At 46.7% G+C, this 19,978-nt stretch overlaps 1 protein-coding gene across 1 annotated transcript; it reads right to left on the bottom strand.

Annotated features, from left to right (window-relative positions):
• Positions 1 to 1,626: 1,626 nt before the first annotated feature.
• Positions 1,627 to 18,213, bottom strand: SRD5A3 (steroid 5 alpha-reductase 3). The gene is made up of 5 exons (XM_020910482.2): positions 17,892 to 18,213; positions 10,271 to 10,413; positions 8,323 to 8,520; positions 3,497 to 3,631; positions 1,627 to 2,610 (listed from the first exon to the last, which is right to left on the bottom strand). Exons 1-5 carry the CDS (start codon positions 18,110 to 18,112, stop codon positions 2,351 to 2,353), a joined length of 957 nt encoding a protein of 318 aa, XP_020766141.1. The 5' UTR covers positions 18,113 to 18,213; the 3' UTR covers positions 1,627 to 2,350.
• Between the last annotated feature and the right edge of the window lie 1,765 nt (positions 18,214 to 19,978).

The following is a 19,978-nucleotide window of genomic DNA, read 5'->3' as shown; positions in this document are numbered from 1 at the left end:
ATACTTTTATAGTCAGTTGTTAACCCAGGGACTGCTGTTATGAGGTGGTTCAGTATCATTTCCCCTGAACTTATTAGTAACAGAATGAAAGAGTAAATCTGTTCAACTAAGCTAGCAGGTTAAGTCAGGAACCCTGCCCCCAAGCTACCCATGGGAAGAATCTACAGACTGTCTCTAGCACTCTCCCTTCAGGCACAGGGAATATTTTCATCTGTACAAAGAGCATTGCTGATAGCGATCTTGCAACACAGCACGATTTTCAATTATTCTCCACGGTTGAGCTTTCATCAAAGACCACGTGACTTTGTTCTGAACCCCTTTGAGGACAGCACTACTTCCTTTTTTGTTTTCACCTAGAAGTGCAATGTCTGAGCCAGGAAGGTGAAGGGAGAGCAGGAGATAGAAGTGTGATGAGGGTGGCGTGGGCACGGGGTGTACAGGGCGGACTGGGAACCCTCTCTCACAGCCCTGTGGGCCTCCTCGCAGGGGTGATGATGATTTTACTTAGAAGTACAATGAAATTCCAGAGTAGCAGCCAAACTCCTAGTCTAACCTCGTGTGAAATTGCAAGCTAAAGCAAAATACATTTTTCTCCCCCAATAGTATGCTACTAAAATTTATGCCATTTGTGTGGAAATTAAGACCAAAATGCAATAGGCTTCACATTTCTGATGTAGGAAGTCTTGTTCCTGAATCCTGATCTTGAGGATGGCAAATCTAAATGATAAGTGAAATGAACATGTCATTTCATTTGAACAGACTGAGCAGCTGATAGAAGTGGCATTTGATTGTTGGGGAGAAAACGCTACTTCGGAAGTGTAAAAACTTTAGAATATGTACTGATATACATACACTGAAAGTCAGATCGGAAAGAATCTAACAGCTCTGGTTTATCACTGCAGAGATGCAGGTGGGGGGGGACATTCTTAGATGATGCATTCCATCTGTGTCCAGTTAACAATGAGATGCTTTCCCTCACAGCATGGTCTGCTGCTGCTGCTGCTAAGTCGCTTCAGTCGTGTCTGACTCTGTGCAACCCCATAGACGGCAGCCCACCAGGCTCCCCCGTCCCTGGGATTCTCCAGGCAAGAACACTGGAGTGGGTTGCCACTTCCTACTCCAATGCATGAAAGTGAAAAGTGAAAGTGAAGTCGCTCAGTCGGGTCCGACTGTTAGCGATGCCATGGACCGCAGCCCACCAGGCTCCTCGGTCCACGGGATTTTCCAGGCAAGAGTACTGGAGTGGGGTGCCATTGCCTTCTCCCCATAGCATGGTATATCTGAGCACAAAACTTTAGTAGACTATAATAAAACATCTGTATAAAATAAATAGTTAATACCTTGGCCAATAAGCCAGTAAATCTTATGTTGCACAAATGTGCAATTTTTACTGCACTGCTCAGACTATGGTATTTTCTACTTTCACACTATGCGTTTATATCTACCTGATTAAATGATGGGTATTTTCTTTAAATAAGCTATTGTCAGTATGAACTTTAAATATCTTTGAATTCATTCTATTAAGTTAAAATAAACTCAGGCACTTATTAATCCAATCTAAATAACTACATACAAATGAGGCTACAGCGCTAGCAGATCTGGAGTGTCAGTGCCATTCATGAAGGCTTTTTACGCATAAATACAAAAATACTTTATTTTTGATACTTTCACTTTTAAGGTACTCCCTAGAAAGGGATGTCAGAAAAGTATTAAATAAAAGAGGTTTCAAACTTTCTGTTAAGCTGTGATTTGAGGGGGAGATGACTCTGATGGTTACATTACTGGTAATTTTTGTGTAATAAGTATAAAATAACTTCAGTAAACTCACTTTCCCCGAATCCATCAGTGTGAAATTATACATTGTTGTTATTTTCAAGGGCTATTCTGGTTTGACTGAAATGCAATAAGCAGTTACTGAGCACCTACTGTATTGCTTATCCTGCTGTCTAGTTACTTTGTCCGGAGCAAAAACAAAGCCACACGTGAGCTTATCTCTTCCTTTGTATATGTATGTATTTGCTAGATGCTGTTCATATATTCTTGGCTGGTTTTGTTTTTGAAGCAGCTTGAAGTCTCATTTGCTCTTTATTTTTTAGCAGCTGGTTGGTTTTATAGAGCATCTCAGAAAGCACACACAGCATTCCCATGTCTGCCGGGAGGAAGGATTTCTTCTCTGAAGACTCATTCTCCAGAGGGGCATGTCTTTGCTCACGCAGTGAAGACTTTTGTTAACAGAACTGGAACAGAGTTTTAAGCCATTCCACCAAACTGTACTTTGGTCTCTAGACTTCCTTGGCCTTAGGAATTGAACCCGTCACTTGGTTTGCATTCTTTATAACTGGAGGTTAACTTAAAACAGAAATGGCAGGAAAGCTTTCCTATGCTTCGGGTAGGAGATGAATTTGCTTTTGTAGAATTTGTGGCTGAGGAAAGCAGACAGGGCCTGGCTGAAGAAGACATACGTGACCACGAGCCACCAAGTTAAGTTGTAGAAGCCGAAGGTGACAGCCATGGAAATGTAGATCATCAGCTCCGCCAAGTAGTTAGGGGAAGAGACATATTCAAACCAGTCTCCAAAAGGGATTCGGTGGTTACAGTGAATGACCACTCCTGAACGGGAAAAGAAGATACCCTGAACGTCTGAAGTTGCTAGAAGAAAGTTTTACCACTTTGCTCCCGCAATCATTTATAAAAACTCAATTGGAAAAGGATGTCACAGACCGGTACAAACCACTGTGAAGCCACCACCTCCCCGTCAACCTACTGCATGTCAGAACGTCACAGGCTGAAGTTATGCTAACTGTAAATCAGCACAAAAGCAAGCATGTTTCTCCAGTAATCCTCCATGCTAGTGATGAAGAGCTCAGACTCCAGAGTCAGACTGCATGAGTTAAAGTCCTAGCTCTGCCACTTACAAGCTGTGTGATTTTAGGTCAGTTGCTTAACCTCTCTGTGCCTCTGTTTCCTCACCTGTAAAATCAGGGCAAGACTGTATTTGCCTCAAGCGAGTACTGTGACATTATACATAAAGCAACTCAGAACAGGGCTGGCACAAAACAAGTACCTGATCAATGTTGAATAGCATTGTTCCATTTTTATTATTTCAGAAAGCCTAATAAAAACTGTGTTTGTGATAAGTCAATACAAGCTAACTAAAAAAGTCAAGTTTTTTTGCTCTGGCTGGAACGATACTAACTTGGCACGGTAATGGCAGTGCTGATGTGCTGGTCAGACACACACATGCAGCATAGGCCCCAAACGTGGGCACAGAATAGTCTCAGAATGTCAGGGCTAGATGGCGCCAGGGAGGGCTGACAGTAAAATGCTCTCGTTTTACAGATGGGAAGATCAAGGCCCAGAGAATCTTGTCAAAATGAGTATTTGATAGATTGATGAGTCAACTAATTAGGGCAGGAAAGAAAAGAGAGAAAGAATAAGTACATTTAACTCCTGAGGGCTAAAACCCCACAGTGAGTGGTTCTAAAAGATATCTTACCTGCTTTGTTTTTCCTGAGATTGCTGAGAATGACATGACATTTATACTGATGGGCAGATGACCAGATGAACATCATCATTCCGAGGATGTGGAACCACCGAGCCTGCATCAAGAGATTCTTCCCTATCACATAGACTACAGAAATAAAGAGTTACCTTATTAGCCAACTCTGCAAAACTTCAGAGGCTCAGCACATTAAAAAAATCATATAGTCTGCAGAACGCAATTATCCATTTATTCGGTTCCTCATGATTAGAAAAACACCCTGACATCATCCCCAAGCACAGAAGGGAGAACACTGTCCCTGTGGGTGAAGGAGGTGTGCGCCTCGGCTAGGGGCAGCTTCAGGCACCCTGGCGGAGAACTCCAGACCGGCACATTCTCCTGCTCCTTCTTCAGGCATGGGGATCAGCTCTGAGGGCCAGCTCCCACTCTTGTGATGTACTCTTGTGTGCTGAGACCACTCTGCATTTTTATTGCTAAGCCTGGTTTGATGTCTTCCTTCTCGCAGTCTGCTGTCAGAAAAACATCTTCTGAAGGATCTCACCTGAGCCATTTCTAGGGAAACTTTGAATACTGACTTGACTGGCTCCAGCCAATGAAGAAAATCACTGGAAGTTAAGGTGAGGGGTGGAGCTTCTCAAAAAGGGAAATGTAAACTGCAAGATAAAGACCAAAACAATATCCCGTTCTGATTAGAGAGAACCCAGTCAAGAGATTTTGTTTCAGCAGTAGAAACACTCCAAGTTCCATCTTGCTTTTTCTTCTCCATCTACTGAGAAGACAGGCAGAATGAAGGTCTTCCAAGGACTGGCATCAGAAAAGCAAAGTAAGGCTTCCCTATGTTCAGCAGGAAGCAGTGAGGTGAGTCAGGGACTTGACCAAAGAAAACAAAGCTGCCTACTGACAGTGGGGAGGAGCCTGGGCTCCAGAGCCGAGAGGGAGCCCCTAAAAACTGATTCAGGTATGAGAACCAAGGATCAAGCTATTTCATATGGGTACCTGGAAGCAGGACTCAGCTGGTGATAGCTAATAATTAATGACAGTCCATAGAAGTCTAATTGAGTTAACTTCTTTTAAAAACGATAGTCTCTTAATGTTTACTAGGTTTAGCCATTTAACTAAGTGGTTCTATTTTTATAAGTTAAAAACAAACAAGATATGAAAACCAGTTTTAAATCAGAGGGCTTTAAGAGCAAGTCACCATAGTGTTAGAAGTTGGGGAGTTCACGTCACTGCCAAGTCACCTACTCTAAAGGCAGAGAAATTATCTACGAAGGAAAAAAGATTTTTCAGAGTAAGTTGGAATTATAATACTAGAAAGGGGAGGCAGGCAGAAGGCTATTTACCGAGGGTCTAATCTGTGTGCTGCTGCTGCCAAGTTGCTTCAGTCATGTCAGACCCTGTGTGATCCCATAATTATTTATTTATTCGTTCCATATGGAGTGTCTACTGAGTGGCATCTCTCACGAGGGATAAAGCAGTGGATGAGTCAGGTCAGATCCCAGTCCTCATGAACTCACATTCTAGTAGCAGGAGATGAAGCAAGTTAAAAAAAAAAATCAATAATTAAGATAATATAAGGGAGAGATGGGGCTCTGAAGAAAAAAAACCCACAGAACAATATAATGGAGAGTGACTGGTGAGACCCTCTAGACTCTGAAGACAAGGAGATGTGAAGATCTGGGTAGTTTATAGATAGACTTTCTCTCCACTTTCGTAACAACTCTCTGAAATCAGTGTATGTTCCCAATTCCAGATAAAGGTTCTGGAGCTCTGATCAATTAAACAAGCCAGAACTCAGACTCAGGCCCATCTGACTCCCAAGCTCCTGTCTATCAGACCATGAAGCTGGCAAATGCCCCAGTGTATTCTCTTCCAATGAATTCCTGAAACCAGTCTTCCCCAGCCTGCCCCAAATGACTGCAGATGACCTCTTGAAGGACAGGTAGGTGAAACTCAAGTTTCAGAAAGCTTCAGAAAGGAGTATCTGCAAGTGTGTCTCAGCAGCCTTTCCTTGACTCTTTATATAGGAGGAAGAGCAAGAGCTGGAGTCCAGGCCAGCAGAGGAAGCTCCAGGAGACACGTTATGCTGACGGACTGCACGCTAGTAGGTTACCAAAGTGCTCTGGAAAGTTCCTCTGGGCGAAATCCTAGGACTGTTCTTCAGGAATGACAGCTCAAGTAGTGACGTGGGCTGAAAAGAATGCCACAGCCAAAAGCTGAGGGAGGAAAAACTGACTTAAGTTCAGAGAAATCAGATGTAGAGATGCCAGCTGAGTGTGGCTGGAGCCAATAAATAATTCAGGAGTTGAGAAAGATCGTCAATAAGTCGTACTTTAAAATCATTCCTCGAGCCATGGAAGCCTTGGGTGGCCCTGCAGCAACAGAGAGAGGCTGATCAAAGGGCACGCAGCACTGAAATCAAACCTGTGGAGAGAGCTCACTCACGGAGTACTGGAAATATCCAGACCGTGGGCTCAATTTAGGAGGAGGGACAGGGCAGCTTTAGGAAACAGAGAGACTTGGGCTTAAGAGAAAACAGTGGTGAATGATCTACCCTCGCATGCGTGGGCTGATGGATACTAAGGGTGCAAGATGAAGTTAACCTCAGCACTAAAAACTCACTTCAGTCACCCAAAATGACTTGAATTCTTTACGACAAATATGCACTGTTTTTGTAAAAAAAAAAAAAAAGATGGTCACATATGTTAGATATCCAATCCTCCCTCCCCTCCACCACCCCAGCCCCCAGAATCACATTTCATTCCCTCCTCATACACAAAGGTTGTGATTTTGCTTCCCTCTTCCTAGCAAGTGAGCGCTCCGGAAGTGTTGAGACACAGCTTTGATTGGCCACAGTGCTCTCTGGCCCTCCCCCTCAGGCTGCCTGACCTGAGAAAAGCTTTTTTGGGAGGGGAACCACCACAAGAACTGAATGGCAATAGAGTGGCTCCCTGCCTCCTCTCAAACCCCAGCGTGTCACCAGGAGCTGGGGCCACGCCTTCCTCCTCTGGCGTTCCACGATTTCACCCTGCACGACAGCTCCACCTTCCCCACCCTCACCCCTCCGCCCCAGGATGACAAGGCTTCGGTGAGGCAACTGGGCTGGCTGAGCTTCCTTCTGCTCCCTGCTTCCTGTTCTACTCCTGACCACACCGCCTCTTTCTTTCCAGGCTAGCCCACAGAAGCTCACTGACTTCAGTCCCACCGAGGGAAACCCGTGGCCCCTTTCTCAAAAGCAAGCCTCCGGAGGACTCTGCCCTCCACTCTCTGCTGCAGGCACTGCTGCTTACGGTGGCGTCGCTCAGGTTTCCGCGGTTACGGTTAATGTGCCCTGTGTCTGCGGGGCGCCCTGGGGTGTGGTTAATGTGACGTGTGTCTGCGGGGCGCCCTGGGGCGTGGCTAATGTGCCTTGTGTCTGCGGGGTGCCCTGGGGCGTGGTTAACGTGCCGTGTGTCTGCGGGGTGCCCTGGGGCGTGGCTAATGTGCCGTGTGTCTGCGGGGTGCCCTGGGGCGTGGTAAATGTGCCGTGTGTCTGCGGGGTGCCCTGGGGCGTGGCTAATGTGACGTGTGTCTGCGGGGTGCCCTGGGGCGTGGTTAATGTGACGTGTGTCTGCGGGGTGCCCTGGCGCGTGGTTAATGTGACGTGTGTCTGCGGGGTGCCCTGGGGCGTGGTTAATGTGACGTGTGTCTGCGGGGTGCCCTGGGGCGTGGCTAATGTGCCGTGTGTCTGCGGGGTGCCCTGGGGCGTGGCTAATGTGCCGTGTGTCTGCGGGGTGCCCTGGGGCGTGGTTAACGTGCCGTGTGTCTGCGGGGTGCCCTGGGGCGTGGTTAACGTGCCGTGTGTCTGCGGGGTGCCCTGGGGCGTGGTTAACGTGCCGTGTGTCTGCGGGGCGCCCTGGGGCGTGGTTAATGTGCCGTGTGTCTGCGGGGCGCCCTGGGGCGTGGTTAATGTGACGTGTGTCTGCGGGGCGCCCTGGGGCGTGGCTAATGTGCCTTGTGTCTGCGGGGTGCCCTGGGGCGTGGTTAACGTGCCGTGTGTCTGCGGGGTGCCCTGGGGCGTGGTTAATGTGCCGTGTGTCTGCGGGGTGCCCTGGGGCGTGGTAAATGTGCCGTGTGTCTGCGGGGTGCCCTGGGGCGTGGCTAATGTGCCGTGTGTCTGCGGGGTGCCCTGGGGCGTGGCTAATGTGCCGTGTGTCTGCGGGGTGCCCTGGGGCGTGGTTAATGTGCCGTGTGTCTGCGGGGTGCCCTGGGGCGTGCGGACTTGTTTAACGTTTACAACTGTTACTGGAGTAGAACTGCTTTACAACGCCGTTAGTGTCTGCCATACGGCACGTGAAGCAGCCACGGACACACACAGACCCTCTTTTTGGGGATTTCCTTCCCAGTTGGGTCACCGCGGAGCACTGAGGAGGGGCACCCGAGCTACACACAGGAGGTTCTCACTGGTCATCTATTTCACCCATAGTGTCAACAGCGTCAGCCCCAGTCTCCCAATTCACCCCACCCCATCCCCCTTGGTGTCCACACATGCGTTCTCTACATCCATGTCTCTGCTTGTTTTGCAAATAAGATCTATACCATTTTTCTAGATTCCACATATATGCATTAATATATGATCTTATTTTTCTCTTCCTGACTTATTTCACTCTGTATCACAGCCTCCAGGTATGCTGAGTTTTTAAAGTTACAGTTAGAGCCCAGCCTCCTCACATGCCAAGGGGACTGGGCAGGTCCCTGACTTTCCAACTTCCGTCATGCTTGCGGGGGAGAGGCCCTCACATACTCAGCGACTCAGCGGACAGACCCCAGGGACCACTCACCGTTCCTGCCGTCCATGGGCACTTGGCTCAACACCGTGAGGCCGACGAGGATATAGTAGACAAGGCCAAACCAGTACTGCACGATGTGGATCACGGCATTGGAGAAGACGCTGACGAAGAGGCACTCAAACAGCCTTCGCAGGCTGTGCAGCCACAGAAACGCCAGCACCAGCAGCGCAGACAGCGCGAGCTCGCCCCCTGCGAGGCAGACGGGGCACGCTCAGCACCGCTCCAGGAGCGACCCAGCTACATCTGTCCTCGCTGCAGTCAGAGCTACGAAGGGGTGCCAGGTATCACCCAGTCTAACACCACCTCTCTTAGTGGCAATGAGGAAGTGAGCCAAGTGGAGTCAAGGAATTTGGCTAGTGACAGAGTGGAGACAAACTCAGGTCTCCGGTCTCTACTTTGTGATGTGAAAGCCGTCTGGGTTACGTGGCTGGGAAGGGTCTGTGCTCTCAGAACCCACCGCCACAGTTTCTGGGTCCCTGACACGCATCCCCATTTAAAGATGGTCAGGAAGAGTTCCTGGGTGACGTCTGAGCCAGGCCCCCTGCTGGGATGCCCGAGGTCAGGGGGACACATGACACAGGAATGTACAGAAGCAGAAAGGGGCGTGAAAATGGAGTGGGAGGAATTGTGCATTTCTTTCCATACTAAGGAAAAAAAAGAAATGATACTTCTGGGGACTGAGCCTTGAGATCTATCTTTCTATCTGCCTTTTGCCCCTCTGCCCCAAAAGAAGTCAGAAAAAATGCTGGTTTTTAAAATGACATAAAATCTAGATTTTTCAAAAAATGTTATCACACAGCACAAATATACAGTAAGAACACAGCCTAATGGATTTTTACAAACTAAACCCATATGACCAGATCCAGAAACAGGACAACCAGCAGCTGCTCGGGTTCCCTTCCAGGCACTGCCCCTCCCCGACTCTCCGAAGGGCACATTCTATGGAGACGTCTGTCATATTGGCTTGCCCTGCTTTTCTCTTTTAAACATAGTAAAACTCTAGTTCTAACTCTTTAGGAACAGGTTAAAACAAACAACCAAATAAAACTCCTCACAATCACCCTCCAAATACCAGAGCCTCATGAACCCTCCAGTACACAAATGAAGGCGTAAGTGGTAAAGTGGGATTCGCTCTGGTATCTTCCCCTCCCAAGGAGGCTCTGCATAGCTTTTCCCGTCTGACTGTCATCTTTTGCAAAAAGTTCCTCTGTTGACACAGAAAAAGGATTGTTCTTAGGGAGCCAGTGGTTTGGCTGCTGGAACAAAGGACAGAGATACCACCAGAACAATTTGTTTCTAATTCTTCCCCTCTCCGCTGCCTGACATTAACTAAGCCGAGTTATGGTTTTCACCTTCAATTACTTGCTGTTTTAAGTAGTTCCGTGTATTCTTTATTCAAGGCACAGTGAGGCAAATTTAAAGGCTATTACAAAATTACAAAATTAATCATCTGATCAACAACTATTTCTAGTCAATTTTATTATATAACCAAAGCCCCACAGCATAACATTTTAAATCCATGATCAAAAAGTAATTTTCTATCAAATTTCTGGAGTCTGGAGGCATGATTTTGGTTGGAACTACATATATGATAAATGTTTCAAGGCAAACCTGAGGAATTTTAAAAGTTTTTCCCCTTGACTGTAAAGACTTCTGTATAAATTTATCAACAGTACTAAAAATATCAGAGGGAGAAGAGCCAGTGCTGTCCAGCACAGCCCTTGCTGGGAAGTCAGGGATGAAGAGTCGACTTTCAGCTCTGCCAGGATCTCAGTGAAGGGCCTGGGGCCTCCTCCTTGGCCATCTGGCTGTGGTCCACACAGAAGCCTTTCTGCCCCCACCCTTCGAGAGAAGCTATGAAGTACCCAGAACAGCTCGCCGCAGGCAGGAAATTCAGGAACAGAATGCAAGGGCTGGAATTAGCCAGGGGAGCTGTTACCTCGGAACTGCGCAGTCCCAAGAATTCTGAGCAGACCATGAAGCCAGTTTGGAAAAGGCGCTCCCGTGACCACAGAGTGAGTAAGGCTCCAGAGCAGGAACCCATTCCACAGCACTGAGATGATGTAGAAATGCGAAAAATACCTGCAAAGGGAAAACAGGTTAGATAATGATCAAAGTAGACCCATTATATTAGAAGACTGGTTTTTGTTTCCTCATCCTCTTTTCCCTCATGCTGCAAGCATAGTTGTGCTTTTTTAAAAGAAGCTGAATCCTACAGATGTTCAGGTTTTTGAAATTTCCTTTCAGATGATGGGACTGGTTAACTCATAGGAAAAAGAGGTTTCCTGAGGTTAGTAAGAACACGAATGACCTTGTTAAATTTAGATTAAAGTTAACTATCTGTCTTATCTTCAGGTAACAAAATTGGGCTCAAACTCAACGACAGAGGGCCCCAGGGCCTGGCAGGGAGAGCCTGGACTGTGCTACCACAAGCCAAACCTGTGGAAGATTTCTAAATCTCAAGTAACAGTTACACAAGATTTGCACAATCACAGGCTCACAGGGCTGCAAGAAACCTTAAACAGGTCTTCTGATCTAGTGTCTTCCTAAATTGTGTCGACCTAAATTGCTTCTATGATAACATGACAAATAAGAACTCATAAAACTAGCCATCAACTCCTGATGGGTACAGTCTCACAGAAGTACAGTGCGTGTGTTGACATCAACAGAGTAACAAATGAAATAAAACCACAAAAGCAACAAAAATTGCAGTTAACAGAGTTAATGTTATGGGAAAGACGATGTTGGTTTGCTGCAATGACACCACCTGCTATGGTATGAGGGTCTACCACGGGTTTTCTTGGGGTCTCTTTACCTATTCGTCTACTAGTTTTCTCTATTCGAATCAACTTAAAATCGTTCTGACTCTGCAAGGTGCCTGGGCATCACCTGGCCTTCCCTGGTCTTCAAGGCATCACAGCCATATTAAGCCTTCCTTCTCGTCTCATTAATCTGTGATGCAGTAAGACAGCCTGGAATCAAGAAGACCATAGGGACTCGAGAGGCTCCACTCCTAGATGACCCAGAATACACTTGTGTGTCCCAGAACTCACAGTCCCCTAGACCATGCTCACAACCCAGTCTAACAAATGCTGGTCTAAGCTGATTATTCCATAGCAACCCACTTAATTCTCCCACCATTGTTACAAATTCTGTCATTAGACCTGTCCTGAGATGTCCTGTTAATCCTGATTCGGGTCTTCTTCATACTCAAGAGCCGAGTTCAAGCATGAGTGTTGATTCTGCCTCCTCTGCCCCATCCCGAGACCCTGGCCTCTGGTTGCCTACCAGTCTTCCTTAAGACACACTTCTAGACCTGAGCCCAGGTCTGGCCTGAGCCAATAGCTCAGAATGGTAGCAGCACCTTGCTCTGCAGGCTCCCATGGAAAGAGGAGGGGACAAGCTTCTGAGGGGCAACTTCAGAGCCACTTTACCTATTTCATTAAAAAAAAAAAGTTACTGAGCACTTCAAAACTGCTAGGTGATGTTCTTGGAGCTGGGGATGCAGCAGGGGGCAAACTGACCAGGTGCCTGGCTTGCTGAAGTTTACCTTTCAGCAGAGAGTCAGCAAGTGAATCTGCAGACATCCTGCCTGATGCTGGGTGACGGGACAGAGGCGGTGCAGAGGAGAGGTCATTCTGGATGGGTGGATAAGGCTGGCCCTTCTAGAAGTAATGCTTGGCTAGAATGAGTGACCCTTGTGAATTTCTAAGGAAAGAGTTTTCTAGGCAGAGGAAACAGCAACCACAAAGGCGCTGAGGAACAATAAAGGACACCTATACAGATAGTGGGCTTCCCTGGGGGTCAGTGGTAAAGAACTCTCCTGCCAATGCTGGAGATACGGGTTTGATCTCTGGGTCAGGAAGGTCCCCTGGAGAAGGATATGGCAACCCACTCCAGTATTCTTGCCTAGAAAACCCGAGGGACAAAGGAGCTTGGTGGGCTATAGTCCAAGGGGTCGCAAAAGAGTCAGACACGACTTAGCGACTAAAGAACATATGGACTGTGTTAGAGCATGAACTAGGAGGGGCAGATGCCATGGGGTCTTGTAAGGGCACTGGGTTTTAAGCCTGACGGGGAAGCTTTTGAACACAGTGACTTGAAGGAATAATTTATGTTTTCAAAATCTCTCTGGCTAATGGAAAAGTTCTGGAGATAGGCAGTGGTGATAACTGCACAACAATGTGAATGGACTTAAAGGATGCCCAATTGCATGCTCAGGGTTAAAGTGGAAAAGGTTATGTCATGTATATTTCATCACAATCCAAAAAAAAGGGGGGGAGTATGTGAGAGAATGTGTGAGAGAGAGAGAGAGAGTGTGCGTATAGCTCACTCATTTCGGTCATTGCTTAAAAAAATCCCTCTGGTACTTAGGTAAGAGGATCATCTAGTTGCGGGAAGACTGGTTAAGAGTATTCATTTCATCTTCCCAACCATCCTGGCAAGTTTATGTGGTTATCTGCATGTGGCAGATGAAAAAACTGAGGCTCAGAAGGTCCAGTTACTTGTCCGGCGCCTCCCAGTAAGTGGCAGTGTTTGGCTCCAGACTCAGCCCTGATGACCCTGAAGTTAAAAGTCACATGGCTGTGCTCCTGGTCATGCGATCGAGACTTGTTTAAACCTGCTTTTCCACTTCCACCATCACACATACCAATTTATACCAAATCATAAGTCATTCCAGTCACTCACCATGTCTGATAGAAGCTGCTAAGCCACATTTTGCTCTGCCCTGCTTGTGCCATAGGGTTTTGATTCACACGCTGACTTGTTTTTCTCATTCCCACATTTTGCACATTCTCTCTCATTTTATTTGCCTGGTTCCTGCTGCATGAAATGTGTTCTACTCTGTATTTGAGGTTGTATCTCTATTTCTTTCTTTATTCGGTTGTGCCGGGTCTTCGCTGTGGCGCTCGAACTCTTAGTTGCACATGCAGGATCCAGGTCCCTGAGCAGGGATTGAACCCGTGTCCCCTGCATTGGGAGCATCAAGTCTTAGCCACTGGATCACAAGGGAAGTCCCATATTTCTTTTTGAGAAGACCCAGCTCTAGCCTCAGAAGCGAACTGGAAAACTCCACTTCCTTCTGTTCTCTCCCTGTTTTCCTTCCATTCACACTAGACTTAAATGAAGTGAGCCCCTGGGAGCAAGGATTCGGTGACCCTTCTGTAACACAGGACTGAGTACCAAGCAAGCACTGCTCTGACTTCGCCAACAGTCTGAGGTCTACCATGAGCCAGGCACCGCTCTAGCTCGGGAGATACAGCAGTGAACACAAAGGACAACCATTCCTGCCCTCATGGAGCTTACACTCACAGCAACACACAGAAGTAAAACTTACAGCATGTCAGCAGGTGATAACTGCTAATGAGAAAACTAAAGCTGGCAAGAGGAATGCTGGGGATGGCAGCATTGTATTTTTAAACAGGGTGGACGGGGCAGGTCTTGCTGACAAGGTAGCATCTGAGCAGAATTATACGGAAGTGAGAGCATATACCATCTGGCTACTTGGGGGAACAGCTTTGCAGGTACAGGAAACAGGTAGCGCAAAGGCCCTGAGGTGGGAGAAAGAACAAGCAGATAGAGACCCAGAAAACTGGATTGGAGCCACAGGAGGGGCAAACTATAGGGCCTCAGTGAGGTGGTGAGAACAAGACTGTATAAGATTGGACTCTTCTGTGAGTTGGAAGCCACTGGGTAGTTCTGAGCCAGGAGATATTTACTGATTGCCAGAACTGATCCCAGGACCAGATAGGGGAGTTACAGGGTTAACCAAGGAAGGAAACGAGGCTTCCCGGTGGCTCAGTGGTAAAGAATCCGCCTGCCAAGCAAGAGACATGGATTCAATCCCTTGTTTGGGAAGATCCTCTGGAGGAGGAAATGGCAACCTACTCCAGTGTTCTTGCCTGGGAAATCCCATGGACAGAGGAGCCTGGCAGGCTATACAGTCCAGGCGGTCACAGAGCTGGATGTGACCAACTGGATGTGTGTGCGCACACACACACGGAGGAAGGAAACTAATGGTTAGCGAGTTCCGCCTCGGTGCCCAACCCTATGCTATGTGCTTTAATGTCATCACCACCTGTATGACAAATAGGTTCTACTACACTGACGCTCTAATCCATACTACCACTGCTTGCCTGGCCCACTGTTAACAGCCTCTCATCCAGTCTTTCCCACACAATGGCGAGTCATTCTTTCAAACATAAATCACATAATGCCACGCCCCATTTCCCCATCCTAAAGCTGCTTTCCATACACTCAGAATAACATCTAATCTCCACCATGGTCCAAAAAGCCCAATGTCTGTTCTGGCCTCCTGAAATGAACGCATCTCCTGCCCTACCCCTTTCTGATCATCCTTTCTAGGGTTGTCACTGCCACCCACATCTTGCTCATGATCAAATAACCAGCTGGATTTCCTCTGAAGCACTTATTACCATATGAAATTATCTTACTTGTTTTAAAGTATTTGTTTACATATTTACTGCTTTATAGAAACCAAGGCTCCAAGGAACCTAGAACAGCTCCTGGCAATAGTACATACTCTATAAACATTGGTTAAATAAATAAATGAATGAAAGAGAAGGTACCTCATCCACAGTTACTCTCAGAGAAACTAGTCAAGTTAGTCAATAAATCAAACCTAAAATCTTTTTTCTTTGATTCATTCAAAACATTGACTGAGGACTTTATAATTTGTCAGGCATTGAGCCCAGGGTATAGCAACAAACAAGACAAATGTAAACATATGGAGTTTACAGTTCAGAGTAGGGATTCTTGACATTTTTCTTCCACGGACTCCTCTGGCAGTCTAGTGAAGGCAACATGCCCCTTCCCAAGCCTAAAATACATGGGGATACAAAGGAAACCCAATTATAATGAAATATAGGTAACACAACCAGTAAGAAACATTTGTTATATATGTGCTTAATTAACGTATTAAATAATGAGACACAGTAGACGATAATACGGTATTTATATATAGTGATGAAAATGTTCTTAGTCTCTTCAATATTTTTAATATAGTATTAAATTGCAGGTATTGCCAATTCTACTGCAGATTTTGCTAATTCTCCTGTGGTTTGTTGATTTCATTCATCACTAAGAAAATGGTGAATTACAGCTAGAGATTAATGAAATAAAGATGTAATTTTTTGCAATCCAATTTGTGCTGAGTTCTATCTATAGATCCTCTGGATTGCTGGTTAGGATCTCTGAACCCCAGTAGGGAAAGACTGGATGATTCTCTTTGTCTCTAGAGCTGAATTTAATTAAAAATGTTTCTATAATATTTTGAAATATTAGAAATAGAAGTACTTCCATGTGCACTATGAAAATCAATAGCATTGTGACTCATGTTTGAGGTCAAGTATTTATTCAGACTTTCTGGGAAATCAAAACTCCAGGAACTCAAAAGAAAACAAGAAAAGCAGTATCACCTTAATAAAAAAAAAAAAAAAAACCAATCTACCAGAGAGGGATTATGGAATCAAACATTCCATGAACTCAATTAAGGTTTAATTCTTTACCATTTATGAAAAAATAATTCCTCCCAAATTAACTTGAGCTCTTAAGGTACAGAAACATGATTCACAGCTGCCTGTTTGTAAGTGTAAAAGTTATAGGCTTATTTTAATTTTTAAGAATACTATTGAATTTTGAACAAGAAAAAGTACTTCAATATAGCATCTAGACATTTTTGACTTTCATTATTGGCCTGGAATAGTTATACCTGCTCTAGTATGAAAAGAAATTTTAGCTTCAATTTAGGGAAAAAAAAGTCAAACAAAACACCATAGGAGGGTCCATTTTAGAATTCTGTAAGAAGAAAAAGGTGTAAATTATTTCATAATATAGTAGAAATTACAAGCAGCCCAGAGAGTACCCATTTTGCAATAATGAATAAGGAAAAGGTACAAAATCTGTTTCTTGGCTGCCATATGACCACAGACTGGAGTAGTAAGAGGTGGGTTATAGGAGCCAAATAAATAGGTAAGTGCAGGGGACGATTTGAAATGTGCCCTTTAATCAATGACACTAGTATCTTTTTTAAAATTCAGAAAGTAAATTGTTAGAATTCACTCTCAAAACAAGTAATTGTTTTCTTCACTTTGTAACATTAAAAAAAATGACAATCTAGGAATGTCCCTGCTGTGAAGTAGAAAAGTACTTACTATATTCAAATCCTCGTTAAAAATAGGGTTGACAGGACATTTTAGGTTCAAAACAGCGTCTAAGAAACAGGTTTAATCACAGTGTTTGAAGCATCTACTTCTTCCCAGATGGCGCTAGTGGTAAAGAACTCGCCTGTCAGTGCTGGAGACAGAGACATGGGTTTGGTCCCTGGGTCGGGAAGATCCCATGGAGAAGGGAATGGCAACCCACCTTCGTATTCTTGCCTGCGGAATGCCTATGGACAGAGGAGCCAGGCGGGCTACAGTCCAAAAGGTCACAAAAAGTCGTACATGACTGAAGTGACTTAGCAGGCATATGCTCCTCTTCCCAGGGCCTCATTCCCCTCCCTCATTCCTCAAAATGACCCAGCGCTCGCTTCTCAGCGTTGCATCTGGCGAGTATTTCTCCAACAGTCAGAAGTGGGAAGCCAAGTTTACTTACACCCTTTCCCATCTGCAGACCTGGGGAACAGCCTATTTGAGATTTAAGCGATAATTGAGGTATTTTAGTACATCAGACACCCTATCACATTTCTCCATACTCCTTTCTGAACGCCAACTTAGTCTGTATCTCCAAGCAAACGCCACTGCTATATATCTACCATCAAGAAGTGTTCGGCCGGCTCTTCTCAGTTATGTTCTAAATTTAAAGTGAAAACACATGAAAAAAACTCCCCGGACTATAATAAGCCTTACAATTCCTTCAGCAATTATATTGCGGGCATAACGATTTAATCTCTCATTTAACTTAGATATGAAATCTGTGGAGCCATCTGGCGCTTCGGGACCACGCTTGCCTAAACGTGCCATCCTGGGCAACTTTCTCCCGGGGCACCTGCCTTGGCGCGGCTGATGGAGGTGGCGTCTGTTAGTGACCAGCGTCTCACCCTTCGTCCTGACTGCTGACGGTGAAGGAGACAAACAGGGGACAACGAGAGAAGGTAGGGCCTGCCTTCATTTCTAGTGAGTCCCGGCGGCCTCAAGTTAGGTGACGAGTCCCTAGAGTGCAAGACGGCGGAAAGAGAAACTGGGGACAAAGGAGGCTTTACCGCCTGGTGACCAGGCCTGAATTTGGAAGCGCAGCCATTTCCCCCGAAGGAAAGGCTAGGTTGAGGCCACAGGTTTACGTTCCTGCGCCCTGGCGGTGCGCGTGGCTCAGCTTCCCGGTGTCTCCGGACACTCCGCCCCTCGGGCCGCAGGGCAGACGCGTGCAGCGGCCGGCGGGCGGGCCGGGGTGACACCGCCTCGGGGAATCGGCCTGGGCCTCCGGGATCCGGCCCGCGCCGGCCCCGTGCCCGCCTCTGCTGCCCCCTGCCGGCAGCTCGAGCAGGGCGCCCCCGGCTCTCCGAGACTCGGCAACCAGGACTCGCGCCCGGGCGCGGTTACCTCTTGGGAACATCAAAGGCCCGGCAGGCGGCCGGGCGCGGCGGCGCCCCTTCCTTGGTTTTCCCATAGCGGATCAGGTCCTGGAAGAACGCGCAGCCCGGAAGCAGGCCGGCCGGCACGAGCTGCAGCAGCAGGGTCAGTAGGAAGGTGGCCGCCAGCGTGAGCCAAAGGGCGCGCAGCGGGTTCAGCGCCGAAACCTCGGTCCCCGCCCACGTAGCCATAGCCTGCAAGCCCAGCGATCCAGCTCCCCCGGCCCCCGGAAGACCGTCTAGTCGTCTGCGGCGCGCCGGGCTCGGTCGGGCGGGGCGTCGGGGCGCAGCGCGGGGCGGGGACGCGCTCGGCCCCGCTCCGGACACGCCCCCTGGGACGGAGGCCCCGCCCCGCCACGCGGGTTCGCGGGTTAGGGTCACGTTGGTGCTCGCTGGTAGCAGTCGGTATACTATGTGAATCAGGGGTACTTCGGGTGGTACCTCGGAAATATGATTCAGCAATATGATTCAAAGCAGCGGGACGAACAAGGCCACATAACTGCAAGTCTTCACTGCAGCATTATTTTCATTGGAAGTGGAAACAATCCAGAATGTTACATGTTAAGGTATTTAGCTAAATTACGGTACAGTAACACCTTGGAATATCATGCAGCCATTAAAATAATCATGGAGACTAAAAACGGATACCTTTGTAACTGGAACTGTAGGTTAAGTGAAAAAAAATCTAAAATGTAAAATGAAGAGCTATGATTGTGAACAACTATATTAATATGAATGTAGATGAAGAAGCCAGGTTACACACAAAAATGAATAGTTGTAGTAGAATGTTAGAAATGTGTATAATTTAAACATGTAAAGTAGAAAGTAAAGGCAATTGCAAATACAAAAATGAAAGTGGTAAAAATTTAAAAACTGCAGCCCTGTCCCTTCTAGAGTTCCACACCTTAGAGGCAGTTTTTTACTCCATCTGTCATTTCTTGTATTTATTTCCATGTAGTGACAGTGCTATTTTTATTGACTCATCAGTTTTAAACAACATTGTTTTTGGTTAGGACAAATGAAACTTTAAGTCTTTTAGAAAATATTTTATTAAAGCCTTAAATGTGTCAGTGCCAAAAAATAGCCCTGATAGTTCGGTTGGTTAAGAATCCACCTGCAATGCAGGAGACCCTGGTTTGATTCCTGGGTTGGGAAGATCCGCTGAAGAAGGGATAGGCTACCCACTCCAGTATTCTTGGGCTTCCCTTCTGGTTCAGCTGGTAAAGAATCCACCTGCAATGCAGGAGACCTGGGTTTGATCCCTGGGTTGGGAAGATCCCCTGGAGAAGGGCATTGCAACCCACTCCAGTAGTCTTGCCTGGGAGGTCCAATGAACAGAGGATCCTGGTGGGCTGTAGTCCATGGGGGTGGCAAAGTGTCAGACGTGACTTAGCAACTAAGCAACGACTATTACATGATAGGCATCATTTTGGACACTGAGGATAGAGAGGCTTACATGATAATGTCCTTGCCTTTTTGGAGCTTCTTTCTTGAGATGGGGTGGCAGGAGAGGGGAGTGGCAGCCCACACCTGAGTGTGATACCCCATATGTGTGTCAAATGAGCTTCAGGGAAGGTTACTGTGTCTTGAACAGTCCTTTGGATTGTTAAATGTGCCAGCTTCTTGGAGTTTTGCTTCTTTGTGCAAGGACACTGCAGCCTGTACCAGTGACTTGAGAAATATGCGATAAAGGATGATCAAATTGGCCCTCGAGCTGGGACAGTGGGGTCTGTTTGTATGACCCAGCGTTTCATCTGTAGGGGCCACCTTTTCATTGTCTCTTCACTCTTCTTGGGTTGCATGCACGTGTGCTAAGTCGCCTCAGTCTTGTCAGACCCTTTTCGATCCCATGGAGCCCGCCAGGCTCCTCTGTCCATGGAATTTCCCAATACTGGAGTGGATTGCCATTTCCTTCTCCAGAGGATCTTCCTGACCCAGGGGTTGAACCCAGGTCTCCTACTCCTCCAGCCCTGGCAGGTGGATTCTTTACCACTGAGCCACCTGGGAAGCCCTCGTTCTTAGGTTAAGCCCGTAGGAATACTGCTAGCCTTTCTAGGA

This window comes from Odocoileus virginianus, chromosome 29 (assembly GCF_023699985.2).
Source record: "Odocoileus virginianus isolate 20LAN1187 ecotype Illinois chromosome 29, Ovbor_1.2, whole genome shotgun sequence".
Classification (NCBI taxonomy): domain Eukaryota; kingdom Metazoa; phylum Chordata; class Mammalia; order Artiodactyla; family Cervidae; genus Odocoileus; species Odocoileus virginianus.
Note: the sequence above shows the minus strand (reverse complement) of the source record. Positions and strands in the feature narration are given on the sequence as shown.